This window comes from Phocoena sinus, chromosome 1, assembly GCF_008692025.1.
Source record: "Phocoena sinus isolate mPhoSin1 chromosome 1, mPhoSin1.pri, whole genome shotgun sequence".
NCBI classification, from domain to species: Eukaryota; Metazoa; Chordata; class Mammalia; order Artiodactyla; family Phocoenidae; genus Phocoena; species Phocoena sinus.
Genome location: NC_045763.1, coordinates 75,081,706 through 75,097,582, shown reverse-complemented (window position 1 = coordinate 75,097,582; position 15,877 = coordinate 75,081,706). Strand labels below are relative to the sequence as shown.

The window sequence follows — 15,877 nt, the reverse complement described above, 5'->3', positions numbered from 1 at the left end:
TCTTATTGCCTACTAGCAAAAGTTCCACTTGAGATTCACGGTCATTAATTTAAAATGAGAATAGTCCTATGCTGGTATATTTTTCTCCAGCCATGTTCCACTGTAGGTACATATGAAGAATAGGTGAAGAAGATTAAGCAGGGTTTTTGTTTTGTCAAGGACTACAGTGAAATGAGAGAGGGCAAGGAGTCAAAAGTATGTGCAAGAGAGTGATCAAGAATGCTCCATGAATTTGCAGGGCAGAAATAGAGACAAAGATGTAGAGAACAAACGTATGGACACCAAAGGGGGAAAGTGGTGGGGGGTGGGGGGTGGGATGAACTGGGAGATTGGGATTGACATGTAAACACTAATATGTATAAAATAGATAACTAATAAGAACCTGCTGTATAAAAAAATAAAATAAAATTCAAAAATTCCAAAAAGAACCCAGAAGAGTGCTCCGTGATATTTAAGCCAGCCATGGAAGGCATCCTGAGAAGAGGAATAAACAAACAAAAAAAGGTGATAGGATCAATGCATTGGAGATACCAGTATAATTGGGGTCCTTAGAGATACAAGAACTGTAATCAAGTACTGGGATACACAAAGTTGGGTTCACAGTGGTGTTGGTATCTAATACTTTATATAATCCATATTTTCGCTTTATCAAAACTTTTCAAAACCAATGATAAGCAGGTTTTTCTTATATTTTAGTGTAAAAAAGATTTCTTACCTCTGATGAGGGAGGTCGACTTGGACTGAGGGACATATTCACCAACGTCTGAATGGGGTAATTATCAGCTGGAATTTTGTAGGGTTTTTTAATCTTTCTTCATCGAAGTAGTATTTAATAAAGGTTATAACAGATTTTTGGCTTGTTTAAGATAGCATTCCACTCATTTCTGGTCTCTGATTCATTCAAAAAATAAACAGAAAAACATAAAAGGCTTTAGACTCAAAATGAAAACTTGATAAGTATACAGTCTTATTATAATAATTCAAAAAGATATACTACTAGTAAGTAGGGCTGGTAACTGCAATGAAATTAACATATATCCCATACAACCAAGTAAAGTGGTAAATTATAATAGACTTGTGACTAGAACATTTTTTACTATTCTAAACAATTCATTTTCTCTTGGTCAAAAATTAAGGTTAAATATATATAGTGTTTTACACAAAGCAGAAATATACTTTTGGAAGTAGAAAGACTAAACTTATACAAATGCTGTAAAATGATGAACATTGTTTTACCCTTTACATTTCTTCCTGGCCTTGGATACCTCAATAATAATAAATGTGAACAATTATTCCAGATGAAAATATCAGTCTTTAAGTATATCAGGTTTGTGTACCTATGTTTGTGTATTATTTCTTGTGTTTTCCCTCAGAAAATGTATTACAGTTTACAAGAATACACAACAAAATTTAAAGTATATAAATATATAATAAAAGTTAAAAAATAAGGTAGCAGAATTATTACTCTAAAAAAGAATTATCAGGGGCTTCCCTGGTGGCGCAGTGGTTGAGAGTCCGCCTGCCAGTGCAGGGAACGCGGGTTCGTGCCCCGGCCCAGGAGGATCCCACATGCCGTGGAGCGGCTGGGCCCGTGAGCCACAGCCGCTGGACCTGCGTGTCCGGAGCCTGTGCTCCGCAACGGGAGAGGCCACAGCAGTGAGAGGCCTGCGTACCACAAAAAAAAAAAAAAAAAAAAAGAATTATCAAAGTGGGATAATCCTTAGGGATATACTATAATACCAATAGTAGAGAAGTTTTTTCAAGATTCCAAAGCTTTGCTTTATATTAAGATAGTGATTTAAATCTGACAAAACTTAAAATTCAAGCTGAGGGTGCCTGCAGGATAGGAATGGAATGGAGAAAAAAAAGAAAATTGTCTGGCTACCTTTAAATATGAGATCACATGAGGCTGTAGGCAAGCCTCCTCCGATCAAAGGCCTGACTGAGGGCTATAATTAAAAAATTTCTTAAACCTAGGGAGGATTCCCGAAAGTGTTGTAAATAACGTACCAAAATGGGAAGCCACTGGTCTAAGCTAACCGTACCTCATAGAAATTTTGGGGAAGGCGTTCTCCCCTAAGCTAAATGAGGAAAGTAAAACATTCCAACATAGGTTAATAGGTATATTGGTCTTTCAGTATCATTGAGGTAGCCACCCAATTATTTAAAAAAAGAAAAAAAAAAACCAAAACTATCCTTGTTTTACAAATCTGGTCTCTACAGAATCAGAGGTATGGCTCCAAAAATAATCCAAAGCCCACCAATCCTTTTATCACTCCCCAAAGCTTCCCTATTTATCTTAAGAGACTTGTAAGTATTAAAGGGGAAACAGTCATCCTAGGAGGAACTTGCCTGTGCCTTTGAGATGCAAATATCTGACCTGGTTTTCTCCAGGAACCCTAATCTCTGCCATCTTTTTAAAATGCAGATTTTGAAAAAGGGGGTAAATTGGAACTTGTCAAGGACAAATAAAAATCTTAAGCATCTTTTCCATAAATATTATTAACAAGGGTTTAGCCATCTAGACAAGTGAGCTTGATTTGTTACATCTGCCAGAAACCCAATTTTAATCCAACCTCTTTTGCAGACTGATGGGTTTTACGTTGCCGTACCTGGCTCATGGCTAAATTCTGGAATGGGAACAATGAGGTCTCTGTGTTTGTTTGTGTGTTCGTACGTATCTATGTGTGTCTTAGATGTATGGTATTGCCGAAAAGTAATTAGTAAAAGAGCTCTATTTCACTGACTTAAAGGAAATTAGCGCTTATATACTCAGAAATAGAAAATAATCTGGCCAGAATGAATTTCACCTGGTGGCGCAGTGGTTATGAATCCGTCTGCCAATGCAGGGAACACAAGTTTGAGCCCTGGTCTGGGAAGATCCCACATGCCGAGAAGCAACTAAGCCCGTGCGACGCAACTACTGAGCCTGCGCTCTAGAGCCCGCGAGCCACAACTACTGAGCACACGCGCCGCAACTACTGAAGCCTGCGGGCCTAGAGCCCATGCTCTGCAACAAGAAAAGCCACCGCAATGAGAAGCCCACGCACTGCAACAAAGAGTAGCCCCAGTAGTACTAGAAAATATTCAGTACTAAACTGATATCTGGTATTGAAGGTGGCTTAAGCTTGTTGGCTTCATTAATATAGACACGTCTTTAGAGTCATCAGTGTTAAGTATAATATTGTACAATATTTCTGTTGTACTTAGGTTTACTAGACTTTATTATATCTATTGCAAATTTGTCAGTAAGAAAAGTAACCCAATGTGGAAAGATTTTTAAGCAGAGTTAGATATGTGTCTTCAGTAAAAGAAGGCGTGAAGGGGCTTCCCTGGTAGCACAGTGGTTGAGAATCTGCCTGCTAATGCAGGGTACACTGGTTCGAGCCCTGGTCTGGGAGGATCCCACATGCCACGGAGCAACTAGGCCCATGAGCCACAACTAATGAGCCTGCTCGTCTGGAGCCTGTGCTCCGCAACAAGAGAGGCCGCGCGATAGTGAGAGGCCCGCACACTGCGGTGAAGAGTGGCCCCCACTTGCCACAACTAGAGAAAGCCCTCGCACAGAAACGAAGACCCAACACAGCAAAAATAAATAAAATAAATTAAAAAAAAAAAGAAGGCGTGAGGATGAAAAAATACTGAAGAGTTACGCATGATCAGGATTTTCTAAGATTGGATTGAATTTAGGTGGGTAAATGGATTTTGTTGGGAGTAAGCTAAGTCTTGGATTTGGTTTCTCTTTCCGTTAAGAGAACAAGGTTTTCCTTTTTTTTAAAAAAAAAAAGTTATTTATTTATTTATTTTGGGTTGCATTGGGTCTTCGTTGCTGCACGTGGGCTTTCTCTAGTTGCATTGAGCCGCGGCTACTTTTTGTTGCGGTGCACGGGCTTCGCTTGCTGCGGAGCATGGGCTCTAGGTACACGGGCTCAGTAGTTGTGGCTTAGTTGCTCCGCGGCACATGGGATCTTCCCAGACCAGGGAATTAGACCCATGTCCCCTGCATTGGCAGGCGGATTCTCAACAACTGAGCCACCAGGGAAGTCCCAAGAACAAGGTTTTCTTGGAATACTGTTTTTTTTAATAAATTTATTTATTTTATGTACTTATTTTTGGCTGCATCGGGTCTTCGTTGCTGCGTGCGGGCTTTCTCTAGTTGCAGCGAGCGGGGGCTAGTCTTTGCTGCGGTGCGCAGGCTTCTCATTGCAGTGGCTTCTCTTGTTGCGGAGCATGGGCTCTGGGCATGCGGGCTTTAGTAGTTGTGGTGTGTGGACTCAGTAGTTGCGGCTCGTGGGCTCTAGAGCGCAGGCTCAGTAGTTGTGGTGCGTGAGCTTAGTTGCTCCGCGGCATGTGGGATCTTCCCGGACCAGGGCTCAAATTCGTGTCCCCTGCATTGGCAGACGGATTCTTAACCACTGTGCCACCAGGGAAGTCCCTGGAAGGCCGTTTTTGATAACATATTGTGTGAGTTTCTTTGCCTTTAAGTGATCTGTATTTGCTTTTGAGATCTCTTGTAACTTTGGTTAACAAATAAGTATTGTCTCACAGTGACCAATGACCTTATTTGATCAAGTGTTGAAACTTTTTGAGAAACTTCCCAAATATCAAATTTTAATCAAAGTTCTTTTGACTTTCAGCTAACTTTGGGATGTTTTGGAGGGCCCCTGAGGCATCTCAGAGAGAAATATTTAACCAGTATTATTTGGTATGTTAAATTACATAGAGAGCATTATCACACGAGCGTTAACCTACTTAAGATATACTGTATAGATGAATGTTATTAACACAGACATCCTAAAAATTATATAGTTTCTGGAATTTGGATATGTCCTGGTATAATGCTATAGTTCTAGCTGTCATCTTAAAATGTTGTCTGTCACTTCTTTATGGATTACACTGTAATCAGATGTTTAACCATGCCTTTTAAGTCTTGTCATTTATAGACAGTTATCCTTGTACTCTGATGCTGTTACAAAAGTACTTCCTCTTCAAGAAGATTGGGTCGGGCTTCCCTGGTGGCACAGTGGTTGAGAGTCCGCCTGCCGATGCAGGTGACACGGGTTTGTGTCCCGGTCCGGGAAGATCCCACATGCTGTGGAGCGGCTGGGCCCGTGAGCCATGGCCGCTGAGCTTGCGTGTCCAGAGCCTGTGCTCCACAACGGGAGAGCCCACAACAGTGAGAGGCCCGCGTACCGCAAAAAAAAAGAAGATTGGGTCATTTGTAGAGACATGGATGAATCTAGAGACTGTCATACAGAGTGAAGTAAGTCAGAAAGAGAAAAACAAATACTGTGTATTAACGCATATATGTGGAACCTAGAAAAATGGTAAAGAGGAACCGGTTTGCAGGGCAGAAATTGAGACACAGATGTAGAGAACAAACGTACAGACACCAAAGGGGGGAAGCGGCAGAGGGTGCGGGGGTGTGATGAATTGGGAGATTGGGATTGACATATATACACTGATGTGTATAAAATGGATGACTAATAAGAACCTGCTGTATGAAAAAATAAATAAAATAAAATTCAAAAATTCAAAAACAAAAGAAAATTCACAGGAAGGCTACAGAAGTAGTTACAACAGTCCCACATAAGATGACTATGCAAGGATTCCAGTCCATACCAACTCAAAACAAGAAGCTGTCCTGCCCCCTGGGGTCTCTAGATCAGGCATCCAGAGATTTTTACTCCCTGACAGGCAGGGTTGACACCCCTACTCAGCCCTGAAGCAGTTACAGAAGACAGACCATCACCCCTCTGCTTCCCATAAGATTATGGGAGTAAAATCTCTGAGCGGGGAATGAGACAGGAAGGGGGCAGGGCACAACGTTTAAAAAGAATGACATAGCTGGAGGATACGACATAAACTCATTAGAACCAAATAGGTCCAAGATGGTGGATGAGTTGACTTCCACTGTAACACATCAGCAAGCTAAATGACACACCCACAGGCGCCATGACAGTTCCTAGGCTGACCCAAAAGGTCAAAAAGTAGGCCAGGGCTTCCCTGGTGGTGCAGTGGTTGAGAGTCCGCCTGCCGATGCAGGGGACACGGGTTCGTGCCCCGGTCTGGGAATATCCCACATGCCGCGGAGCGGCTGGGCCCGTGAGCCATGGCCGCTGAGCCTGCGCATCCGGAGCCTGTGCTCCACAATGGGGGAGGGCACAACAGTGAGAGGCCCGCGTACCGCAAAAAAAAAAAAAAAAAAAAAGTGGGCCATGGCTCAATTCCTGGAAATCCTCACCCCTCCCCCAAAACAGCTAGAATACTCCTCCCACTCATTAGCCTACGAAATTACCCACCCCTATAAAAACTGACAACCCCCATACCCTGGTGCCTTTCACCTTCTGAGATGGCCCACAATGTCTATGGAATGTGCTTCTTTCTCTTAAAAAAAAAAAAATTCCAAAGCTTTGCTTTATGTTAAGATAGTGATTTAAATCTGACAGAACTTAAAATTCCTGTGATCTAGTACTGACTACGTCTCTATGAAATCCTATCAGACTCCACTAATTGTTCTAATGGTATCAAAATTAAAAGATTATATTCTGGGACACACAATCTTTCAAATCAAATTATTTCTACATATTACTTCCTATATAAATTTTTTACAACAATTAAAACAAAATGTGATTTGTCATTTTAACCATCTCAAACGCTACTTTAAATACATTAGTACTTTAAGGAAACATTAAATATTTCTATTTCTGTATCTATCCAAAGGCTCTTTCTGACATTGTACTACTATTAGTCTCAATTATGAACCTAACAAAGCACAACTCAACTTCTTTATTAGATAAGAATTAATGGTAATAATCTATATTAAATACAGCATACTGGCATTCATTAACTAGTATGCCAACTGGGAGACTACAACTTTCAATTTTTCTGGATGCATCAAAAACTTGATATTCTAACTCAGAACAAATTTTTCATTAAGTGAACTCAAGATAGAGCAATCAAGACCTGCTTTACTATTATCCTAAATTAAACTGCCCCCCTATAGTATTCCTTCTAAAGGAACAGCAAACAAGCTGTGTTTTGAGCTACAATTCCCTTTGTCATTCCTGACTGTATCAATACTAAAGACCAAATCCTGGCTGGCCAGAGACAAAGTGGCCTGGCATGTATAGATGAGCCCTTAGGACTTAAAATTGCGAGAAGAACTCAAGATTCAAGTATGTAGTTAGTAGATACTGAAGCAAAATGAATGTATAAAGGGAAGTCATGAAGCAGTATCATATCCATGAAGCAAGCCCATGTTATGAGAAAGCTGTAATTATTTGTAAACCACAACAGAAAAAGAGATAAAGACTAGAGAGAATGACTGATTGAACCAGTAGTGAGATACCGGCTGAGGAGATACATAGGTAATTCATGTTTATAGCTAAGCACTAAAGAGAAGAGTCAAATTTTTTTTGCTGTTGAGGTCCCTAACCTTGCATCTACTCCTATTGGGGTCCGACGATGGGGAAGCGGGCTGCGGATGGGCCGCCCGTTGGACAAACTTGGGTCACTTAGGGATGCGTCTCTAAGGGGACAGGGTGGCAGTGACTCAAACCCGTATTTCTAGCTCTTGCGCCTCGGTAAGGCTCTCCCCTTCCCTTCCCTCAACCTCTGCCGCCAACTCCGTCAGGAAAACAGGAACCGCCTCGTCGTCCCGCCACCAGGCCTTTTACAAAGTCCTTCAATATCTGACTTCTCTCACCGGTCCCCTCGGGTCTTGGAGGATAACGACAAGCTCTTTCCTTACCTCTCCCAAATCGTCCTCTCCAGAGAGGGAGAGCGGAGAGGATGGGTGTCTGGTCGCGTTAGCAACCCACAGCTGCCGCGCCCACCATCCGCTCCGCCCCTTCTCGCTCCCAGCTCTCCCCTCACCCCCCTGAGGCTCGGGCTCCCGCCCGAGTGAGGAGCTGAAACAGAAGGCGGAGAAGGGCGCGCATGCGCGCCGCGGGTGGAGCCACGGGGCAAAGAACCGGAAACTTAGAGACAAAGTTCCGAGCCCCGCCTCCCGCTCAGCAGACTCGCCGCCCCGCCGTCCCGCCGTCTGGCACTGCGGACCCACCACCGATCCACCGACGGATTGCCGATCTGCCCAGCTCTCGCGTGCGCCATGTCTGGTTCCTCCAGCGTCGCCGCTATGAAGAAAGTGGTTCAACAACTCCGGCTGGAGGCCGGGCTCAACCGCGTGAAGGTGAGCGGGGGCGGGCGGCTGAGGGGGAGGGGAGGGCGGGGGAGGTGGCGGGGGGGATCCGGCAGGCGAGCTGGCGCGGCGGGCGAGGCTCGCGTCCGGCTCTCGCCACCCCTAGGGAGGACGCGCTCTCGGCGGCGGCGGCGATCTCTGCGGCCAGCTTTAGAAAAGTAGCGGCGCGAGTCGGCGCTGTGGTTTGGAGGGCAGGTTAGTGTGCCCTTCCGCCCCAAGACTTTCCAAGGCGAGCTGGCCCTGGCTTGAACAGCGGCTTTCCGCATTCCGGTCCTCCTCTCGGTCTCCCTCCCTCCGTAGTGACTCCGCGGCCGTGCTCGCCAACAGCTGTTCCTCCGCGCGCAGTCCGCACCCTTCCCGGCCCTCTCGACCAGCTCTTCTGTTTTTTGTCACCCGACGGGGTTTTACCCGACTTTTGATTCAGAAGTATTTTTTCTTTGCATTTCAGAACTTTCCCAAATCCACTCCCTTTAGTAGTAGAGTCTTACTTCCAGCTCCTCTCATTCACCGAACACACACTTGAAAACGAATTCTTGCATAACTTTAAAGAAGCCTGTTTTGGAAACGTTCGCAATGTCTAAGGTTACCACTGGTGCCCTGTACAGCCTCGTACAAAGCGTGCATTTCGTATCTGTTTGGCACCATTTGCTGTGTTGTGACTTTGGGTATACCTACTGGTCCGCGCGTACCCGAAAAAGTAATTAGGGTGGACCAGTTTTATTTATTTTGGCATCTGTTTAGCATTGATCTTGTCCTGGGGTATTTACTTTGGGGCAAAAGCCTTTTGTGTCTGGTGATATGACAACCTGACGTTCAAGTGCTATTTCGAGTTTCCTGATTTTTTAAATCCTGCGTGGATTGGCTTCTTTCTGGTGCGGGTCAGTTTACGTGTGAAACACTTGTAATTAAAAAAGAAACAGAGAAGAGTATAAAGCATGCACTCTGTTGAAAGAAAAAGCCAGTTTCCAAGATGATTTGATTCTGTACTCATTAGGCTAGTTTTTACTTCCCCCTGAAATGTTTTGTGGAGTAAGATGGTCTCCTATTTACCCATTTCCTTAAGTATAAATGTCAGGGACTTAGTTTACTCAGTTGTGGTCATCTCGGGAGGGAAGGGAAATTCCCATGAGTCTTGGGGTGGGATTCTCCTCTCTTCCTGTTCTTTAAGTGTTGTAAACTCCATTGCTGTCTCGAATCCATTTCTCTGATCTCCAGATTCTTACCTCATTCCAGTGATTTATGGTTAGTCTTGGCTGGATTTAACTTTGAAATCACTATCTTATCATTCAGGCGTGTCTTTATCATAGATTGGAGTGGCCCGGGAAAGAAAAAAATGGGGGGAGGGGAAAAATGCTGGTTGAAAGCAGAAAGTGTTAAGTAGGGGTATTTAGCCCTAATCGCCAAAGAAAATGAGTTGAAGTCCTCAGGCTCACGCTTTACCATGAAAACTCTAGCCCCTCCAATAACTCCCAGCATGATGCCTTCCTCCTATTCTTAGGAGGGTTTTCGTCGGAATCATTAAAGGCACCACAAGTGATTTGGTTTTATTTAGAAATCTGTTTGTCTGATGCCAGGGCTGTGTGTAGCAAGGAGAGGAGGCATTACACCTTGGGACATTAAATGAGCTTTTCATTAGACATGTTGCAAAATGTGGTTAGTTGGATTTCATTTTGTGCTTCTGTTTTACCCATGACTCTATGCTAGATGCTTTTGTAGTGATATTTTACTTTCAAATTACCACAGCTTTACTTTTTAAACCTTTATGTTTGAGTAGTTGATAGAAATTATCACAAATGCTTGACAGACTCTCCCACTTTTGGGTAACCATACACTTACCCAGGGCACTTTTGAAAGAGGGCGCTGATTATTATGCCAGGATTATAGGGTTTCAGCCTCCTGGATGGTGATTATTACAGTGCCATAGGGGCTAGAAGCTTGTTAGAGTTTTAAGCCTTTGTGTCCATTTTCCCACTGATTGGAATTGTCACTGATCATTTTCTCACTGATGGGTCACTTGGCTGGATCTCTTGTCACTGAGATCTCAGTTTAAATGTCACCTCCTCAAAGACACTTTCTCTTAGGTCCTGATCTAAAAAAAACACTTGTTTTTCTGCAGAGCACCTTGTCTCTTTTCATCTGAACTGTTAGCTCCATAACAGCAGGGATCTGGCTGTTCTTACATATTCTCAGTCCCTAAAATTATATTTGGCACATAGATGTGATGAGAAGTTTGTGAAAGGGAGTTAAGCTGGCGCCTACCTACACTTTAGGCAGATGATTAACACATTCTTTACTGCTGGTTAATGTGAATGAATGAAACCATGTTATACAACAGTGAAAAATTATACCACCATTCCCCCACTGTAGCTACACCTTTTAGGGGAGCAGGGTACCCATTTGTTATAGTACTTGGTACCAGGAATTTATAAACTGTTTACTCACACAGTTGCTAAATAAATTCATGGAACTCATTACCCTGGATTGGTATATAAGCCAAACATATAAATTAGATTCCAAGAAGAGTTTAGATTTATCTCATGATGATGGATCCTTTTATCAGGTTAATGTCTGGGGTACAGCTGTCACGTGCAGAAGTTCTTTGTAGAGAGCATTTGTGATGCCCTAAGCTCCCTTTCAAAGGCTAAATATTACCCAGCCAGACTGGACACCTGTTCTCACCCTCCTTAAGGGAAGTTAAAATAATAAAATAAATGATTATCTTCTCCATCTTCTTAAACCTCAATTCAAGAGTTAGGATATTGTATGTATTTGAGGCATCCTTTAGTCATTCATGTTATATATCTAAACTATTCAGTTTATTGTTTTGGTGTCCTGTATCACACCTTACCAGAATATATACAAATAGTAGATGTTTAAGTGATACATGATATAAAGTTATTTTAACTATGAAGCCACAGAAGTTCCTAAGTCCTGTTTAAATGGCTTTGCATACATATATGAAAATTATTAAATCACATTTAAGGCATACACAGTTTCACAAAGGCAGGCTGCTTGGTAAAGTTGTTAAAATAAACTGAAGTTTGCTAATCAGCCTTTCAGTCACATGACCCTGAGCAGAAACTGTCACTGTCCAGTTTTGTAACATTAAACAGCTGATGGTACATATACCAAAACAATAAACTGAATGGTTCAGATTTTGAACATGATCTTCACTCAGAGTAGCATTTTCCCATTTCCCATACTGCTTTCAAGACAGAGTGATAGTTTACTAGCATTTTAACACTTTTTAACCTATAATATCCTGTGTACTGCTTTTAATAAAAGACAAGATGTTGAGTACCCTCAAGGTTACAGTAGAACAACCTATTTATTAATAAACTAGCAGGATGTGCTGTGCTTTACAAATAAACAGAATTGTACTGTTCATACTTATTTACATGCAGTGTTTTAAGTATAAAGGCTCAGTATATGACTGTTGAGCTTCAATTAGTATATTTCTTTTTTGAGTTAAGAGAAGTGTTTATTGGCAGGTATTTTTGAAGATTTGAGAAAAACTTCATTAAAACATTGTCACCACCTCCCACCCACTTCCCCCACCCTTTGTTATATACAGGTTTCGCAGGCAGCTGCAGATTTGAAACAATTCTGTCTGCAGAATGCTCAACATGACCCCCTGCTGACTGGAGTATCTTCAAGTACAAATCCCTTCAGACCTCAGAAAGTCTGTTCCTTTTTGTAGTAAAATGAATCTTTGCAAGGTAAGTTTCCTTAAATGAAAACAACAAAGCCCCACACAGTAGGGATAACTAGTCAGGTCTCTTTCTTTGCAGCACTTATAAGTTGAGCAAAATCATCCCATACACTTTTGTTTGGCACTTAGAGTTTCCAGTCTTTGTTTTGTGAGGATTGATGAAATTTGCTGATTTAGTAGTCATAAAGACTAATTATTTCTATTTTACCATAAAGGATTAAGTAGAGGATTTAATAACCATAAAGAGGATACAGGAGTTACTAGAAAATTTCACTGCTGTGACAAGTCATGTTACCTTTTATAGCATTGGCCTAATGGTGTATTCTGGTGCCCCCAAATACTAGGTTAGTTTTATTTTTGTGTATCTAGCAAATATTTAGACATTGGACTACCCTGGCTGGTCCAGTGGTTAAGACTCCGTGCTTCCAATGCACAGGTTTGATCCCTGGTCTGGAAACAAGATCCCACATGCTGTGCAGCCAAAAAAAAAAGAGGATAAATCAGTAAATAACAGCACATTATTAAAAAAAAAAATTAGACATTAAAAAAAAATCTGCAGTGTTCATGGTGGTGGCTTTTGAAGTACTATCAACTGATTTGGATTAATGATGATCTAATAGAACAGCATAGCAAATAATTGGGAGTTGTGAATGCAAGAGAAACTGAAGAGATAGCCGAATAAGCTGACATGGTGTTGGCATTTGGACTGGGGAACAACAGGTTTTAATTTTATTGTTGTTAGGTAAAGATAAAATGAGAGAAATGAAGTATATATGTTCATGGTGGCAGACAGTGGATTGGTTTTCAGAGGATTAAGAAACTAAATTTTGGGCTGGTTTAAAGCATACTTTTATATGTTAACGTGTAACTTACAGAACAAATGTCAGTGTATGCAAAAACATATGTCAATCCAAAAGAGATGTGACAAGAAAACATGATGTGGATAATTGAAAATGTAATCCAAGGGTACTACCTTCATAAATCCATAGGACTTTTGTCAGAGCATTTATTCATATTGACCTACAAGAAGCAAACTTAAATAGTGCTTCAAAAAAAAAAGACTGTGTATGGCACATACCATCTACAGACATTCTGACTCCTCCACGTGCAGGAAGCTGCTTCCTAAAATACCATGTTACATAGTTGTGCCCTCCCTAATTAAACTTTGTAGACTTGGGAGTGTCCAGGAAGTTTGTATAAGTACATGTTTCCAGTAAATACAATGATTGGTTGAATTGGTTAAGATTTTCAAAACACAGGAAAAAAAAAAACCCGCCTTTGAGTTTAAGGGAAGTAATTCTTTTTAAGTCTAGCACCTTCATATTTAACAGGTTAAAAGTCGTTTGCTCCTGGCAGTATTAATTCTTCATGGCAGTTTTGGGAAATTTCATATTTTTACGGTTCCCCTTGTATTCTCTTCACAAATTGTTTATTTTCATTTAAAATACTGTTAAGCCTGGCTTCTTAATTGGCTGTTAATAGTTTCATTTCATAGGAGTCTGCAGACAAGTGTTTAATGAGTTGCTCAAGGTTAAAATATGGTTGGGATAAAAATCTAGATTTAAAAGTAAAATAATGGCTGTTAATTCTGGCAGTATAATAAGCCCTTAGCTTTGTGGATATTATGATTTGAAACACTTTTGGCTAGGAAAAGAATATTTGGGTGTAAAAGCATTTCTTCTCAAACTTGAAAGTAGGTCTGGGATGTTATGCTGATGTTGGTTGTCCTAGGCACACTGAGTGGCATGGATGCAAAGAGTCTGTATTTAAGTCTTTATACTCATAGCTTTTAAAAATATATATATTTATATAATTTTTTTAAAAGCATAGATAATTTAGCAACACATAGTACAAGGTATTAAAATAGAAGTTATCATGATCCACATACCTAGAAATAACCACTGTTAACAGATACTTCCTTTTAAGAGAAAAAAACAATCATTGAAAAATAGTGATCATAGTATGCACAGTTTTTTTCTACACTTGAATTTTCTTATTTCATTTAATAGTCTTTGTAAGTTCCCTGGTGGTCTAGAGGTTAGGATTTGGTGCTCTCATTTAATAGTCCTTGTAAATGTGGTTGTACTATAAGTTAAATTATACTTCATCGAATATTGAGGTTTCCAAATTTGAGGATACACTGAGGCGAAGATCTTGGTACCCATTGTATACTTTACCCATTTCTTTAAGATAAATTCCCAGAAGTAACAATAAGGAATGACATTTAAAATGTAATAACCTTGAAAACTGCCAAATTAAACTTTGCTATTCCACCTGGAGCTTAAGAGTACTTTTTTGCTGAGCCCTTGCCAAACAGATCTCAGATTCTTTGCTACTTTCTTCTGCCTATCTCATTTTTGTAATTTGCACTGATTAACTGAGGCTACACATTGTTTTTTTCACCACTGATTTTTGTGGTGAAGTAACAGAAATTTTTAACTAAGTATAAAAAAACCACTGATTTTTGTGGTGAAGTAACACATTTTTGTAATGAAGTAACAGAAATTTTTAACTAAGTATAAAAAACCAGGTGTCTACTCTTCTGAATTAAATGGTTTACCTTTTTTTTTTTTTTTTGGTTGCTCTGTGTGGCTTGTGGGATCTCAGTTCCCAGATCAGGGATTGAACCCTGGCCCTTGGCAGTGAAAGCCCCAAGTCCTAACCACTGGACTGCCAGGGTTCCCAACTTTCAAGAAATAAAAGATACTTTTCCTACCTTTCCATATAGATGACTTAACCTGAAGTTGTTATGCCCGTTTTTACTTTTTATATATATTTATTGTTTTATAGTTTTAAACCATAGGTATTATTTTTAAGGAACAACTATTACTGCATTACTTTTGAGATTTGTGTTAATCCATAGATTGTTTTGTCGTTTTAATTGCTGTATAGTATTCTGTCATGTGTATGAACCTTAGTTTATTTATCCATTGGCTTATTGAGTTGCATTTAGGCTACTTCCAGTCCTCTGCTGTTAAACCATTACTATAGTCAATATCCATGTACACATTTCTCTTTGTATATAGATTTATGTGAGTAAAGAGAAGGGATTGCATCTTGCTCTCCTCAATACTATTGCTCATTTCCTAGAGGTGTTCAGATATTTCTCAACTTCAGAGATTTTTATATTAACCTTTTTAAAAAGTCGGATCTGGAGTGTATTTTGGCAATGATATTGGCAAGTCAAACTTTAAGTCTGTTTATTTCTAAACCCTAAGTTACATATACTTGAGAGTGGTTATAAATCATAAGTTATATATACACTTGAGAGTGGTTAAGAGAAAGTTACATTTTACACCACAGGCATTTTCTATCCTGTTTCTCATTTTTTTTCCCTAGAAACCCTGTGACGTCTGTTTTTTTTTTTCTTTTTTAAACAGGCTTAGTTTAATTGAAAGCATTTTATAAGCTGACATTCAGATGAATACCTTAAATGTAATGTACGATGTACTGCTATTCAGAAAAAAAGCTATTGTTCTTATGATACTTTACCCTAATTCACTGTTTTTTTTTTTTGTTTTTTTCATTTCAGGTTTTTAAACCACTTTTCATAAACCGGTGAATATTCAAAGGAAAGCTAAATCTGAAGCCTGTACAAAAGCCTGTCTCTATAACATGTGCCATACTATACAAACTTCTACTTTTGTCAGTCTACCTCTCTGAATATTCATGAATTTCTGTTTCACAAGGGTAATTATTTTATATACACTGGTGGCAGCATACAATAAAATACTTAGTATACAAGTTTTTGGATTAATTACTGGTATTAAATATACTATGTATAATATTAATTTGTTTTGAACACCTAAGAACAAAATGACAATTTTCCCATCATCTTTAAGGGGTTAAAAGTTTTAGTGTTTGTTCCAGCAACTCATCTCACATAACTTTATGCCATACATTTGCAAGACTGTTAGAGAATTAAAGGTAAGTTGCAAATTGGTTCTTTTAAGGTCAGGAGG

At 40.1% G+C, this 15,877-nt stretch overlaps 2 protein-coding genes across 2 annotated transcripts in view; one reads left to right on the top strand and one right to left on the bottom strand.

The window, feature by feature from the left end:
- Positions 1 to 7,946, bottom strand: part of SPATA1 (spermatogenesis associated 1) — a 38,187-nt gene extending 30,241 nt beyond the window's left edge. Inside the window, 2 exon segments of the mRNA XM_032642360.1 lie at positions 716 to 891; positions 7,754 to 7,946. Of these exon segments, the coding sequence (XP_032498251.1) occupies positions 716 to 751 (36 nt within the window). The 5' untranslated portion in view covers positions 752 to 891; positions 7,754 to 7,946.
- Positions 7,947 to 7,989: 43 nt separating this feature from the next.
- Positions 7,990 to 15,662, top strand: GNG5 (G protein subunit gamma 5). Its single transcript, XM_032630506.1, has 3 exons — positions 7,990 to 8,194; positions 11,778 to 11,922; positions 15,448 to 15,662. Exons 1-2 carry the CDS (start codon positions 8,114 to 8,116, stop codon positions 11,901 to 11,903), a joined length of 207 nt encoding a protein of 68 aa, XP_032486397.1. The 5' UTR covers positions 7,990 to 8,113; the 3' UTR covers positions 11,904 to 11,922; positions 15,448 to 15,662.
- Positions 15,663 to 15,877: the final 215 nt, after the last annotated feature.

Bases quoted from the DNA above. Each gene is read 5' to 3' on its own strand.
- GNG5 (XM_032630506.1), top strand. From the start codon at position 8,114: ATGTCTGGTTCCTCCAGCGTCGCCGCTATGAAGAAAGTGGTTCAACAA. The intron at 8,195-11,777 runs GTGAGCGGGGGC...TGTTATATACAG, and splicing joins CCGGGCTCAACCGCGTGAAG to GTTTCGCAGGCAGCTGCAGA.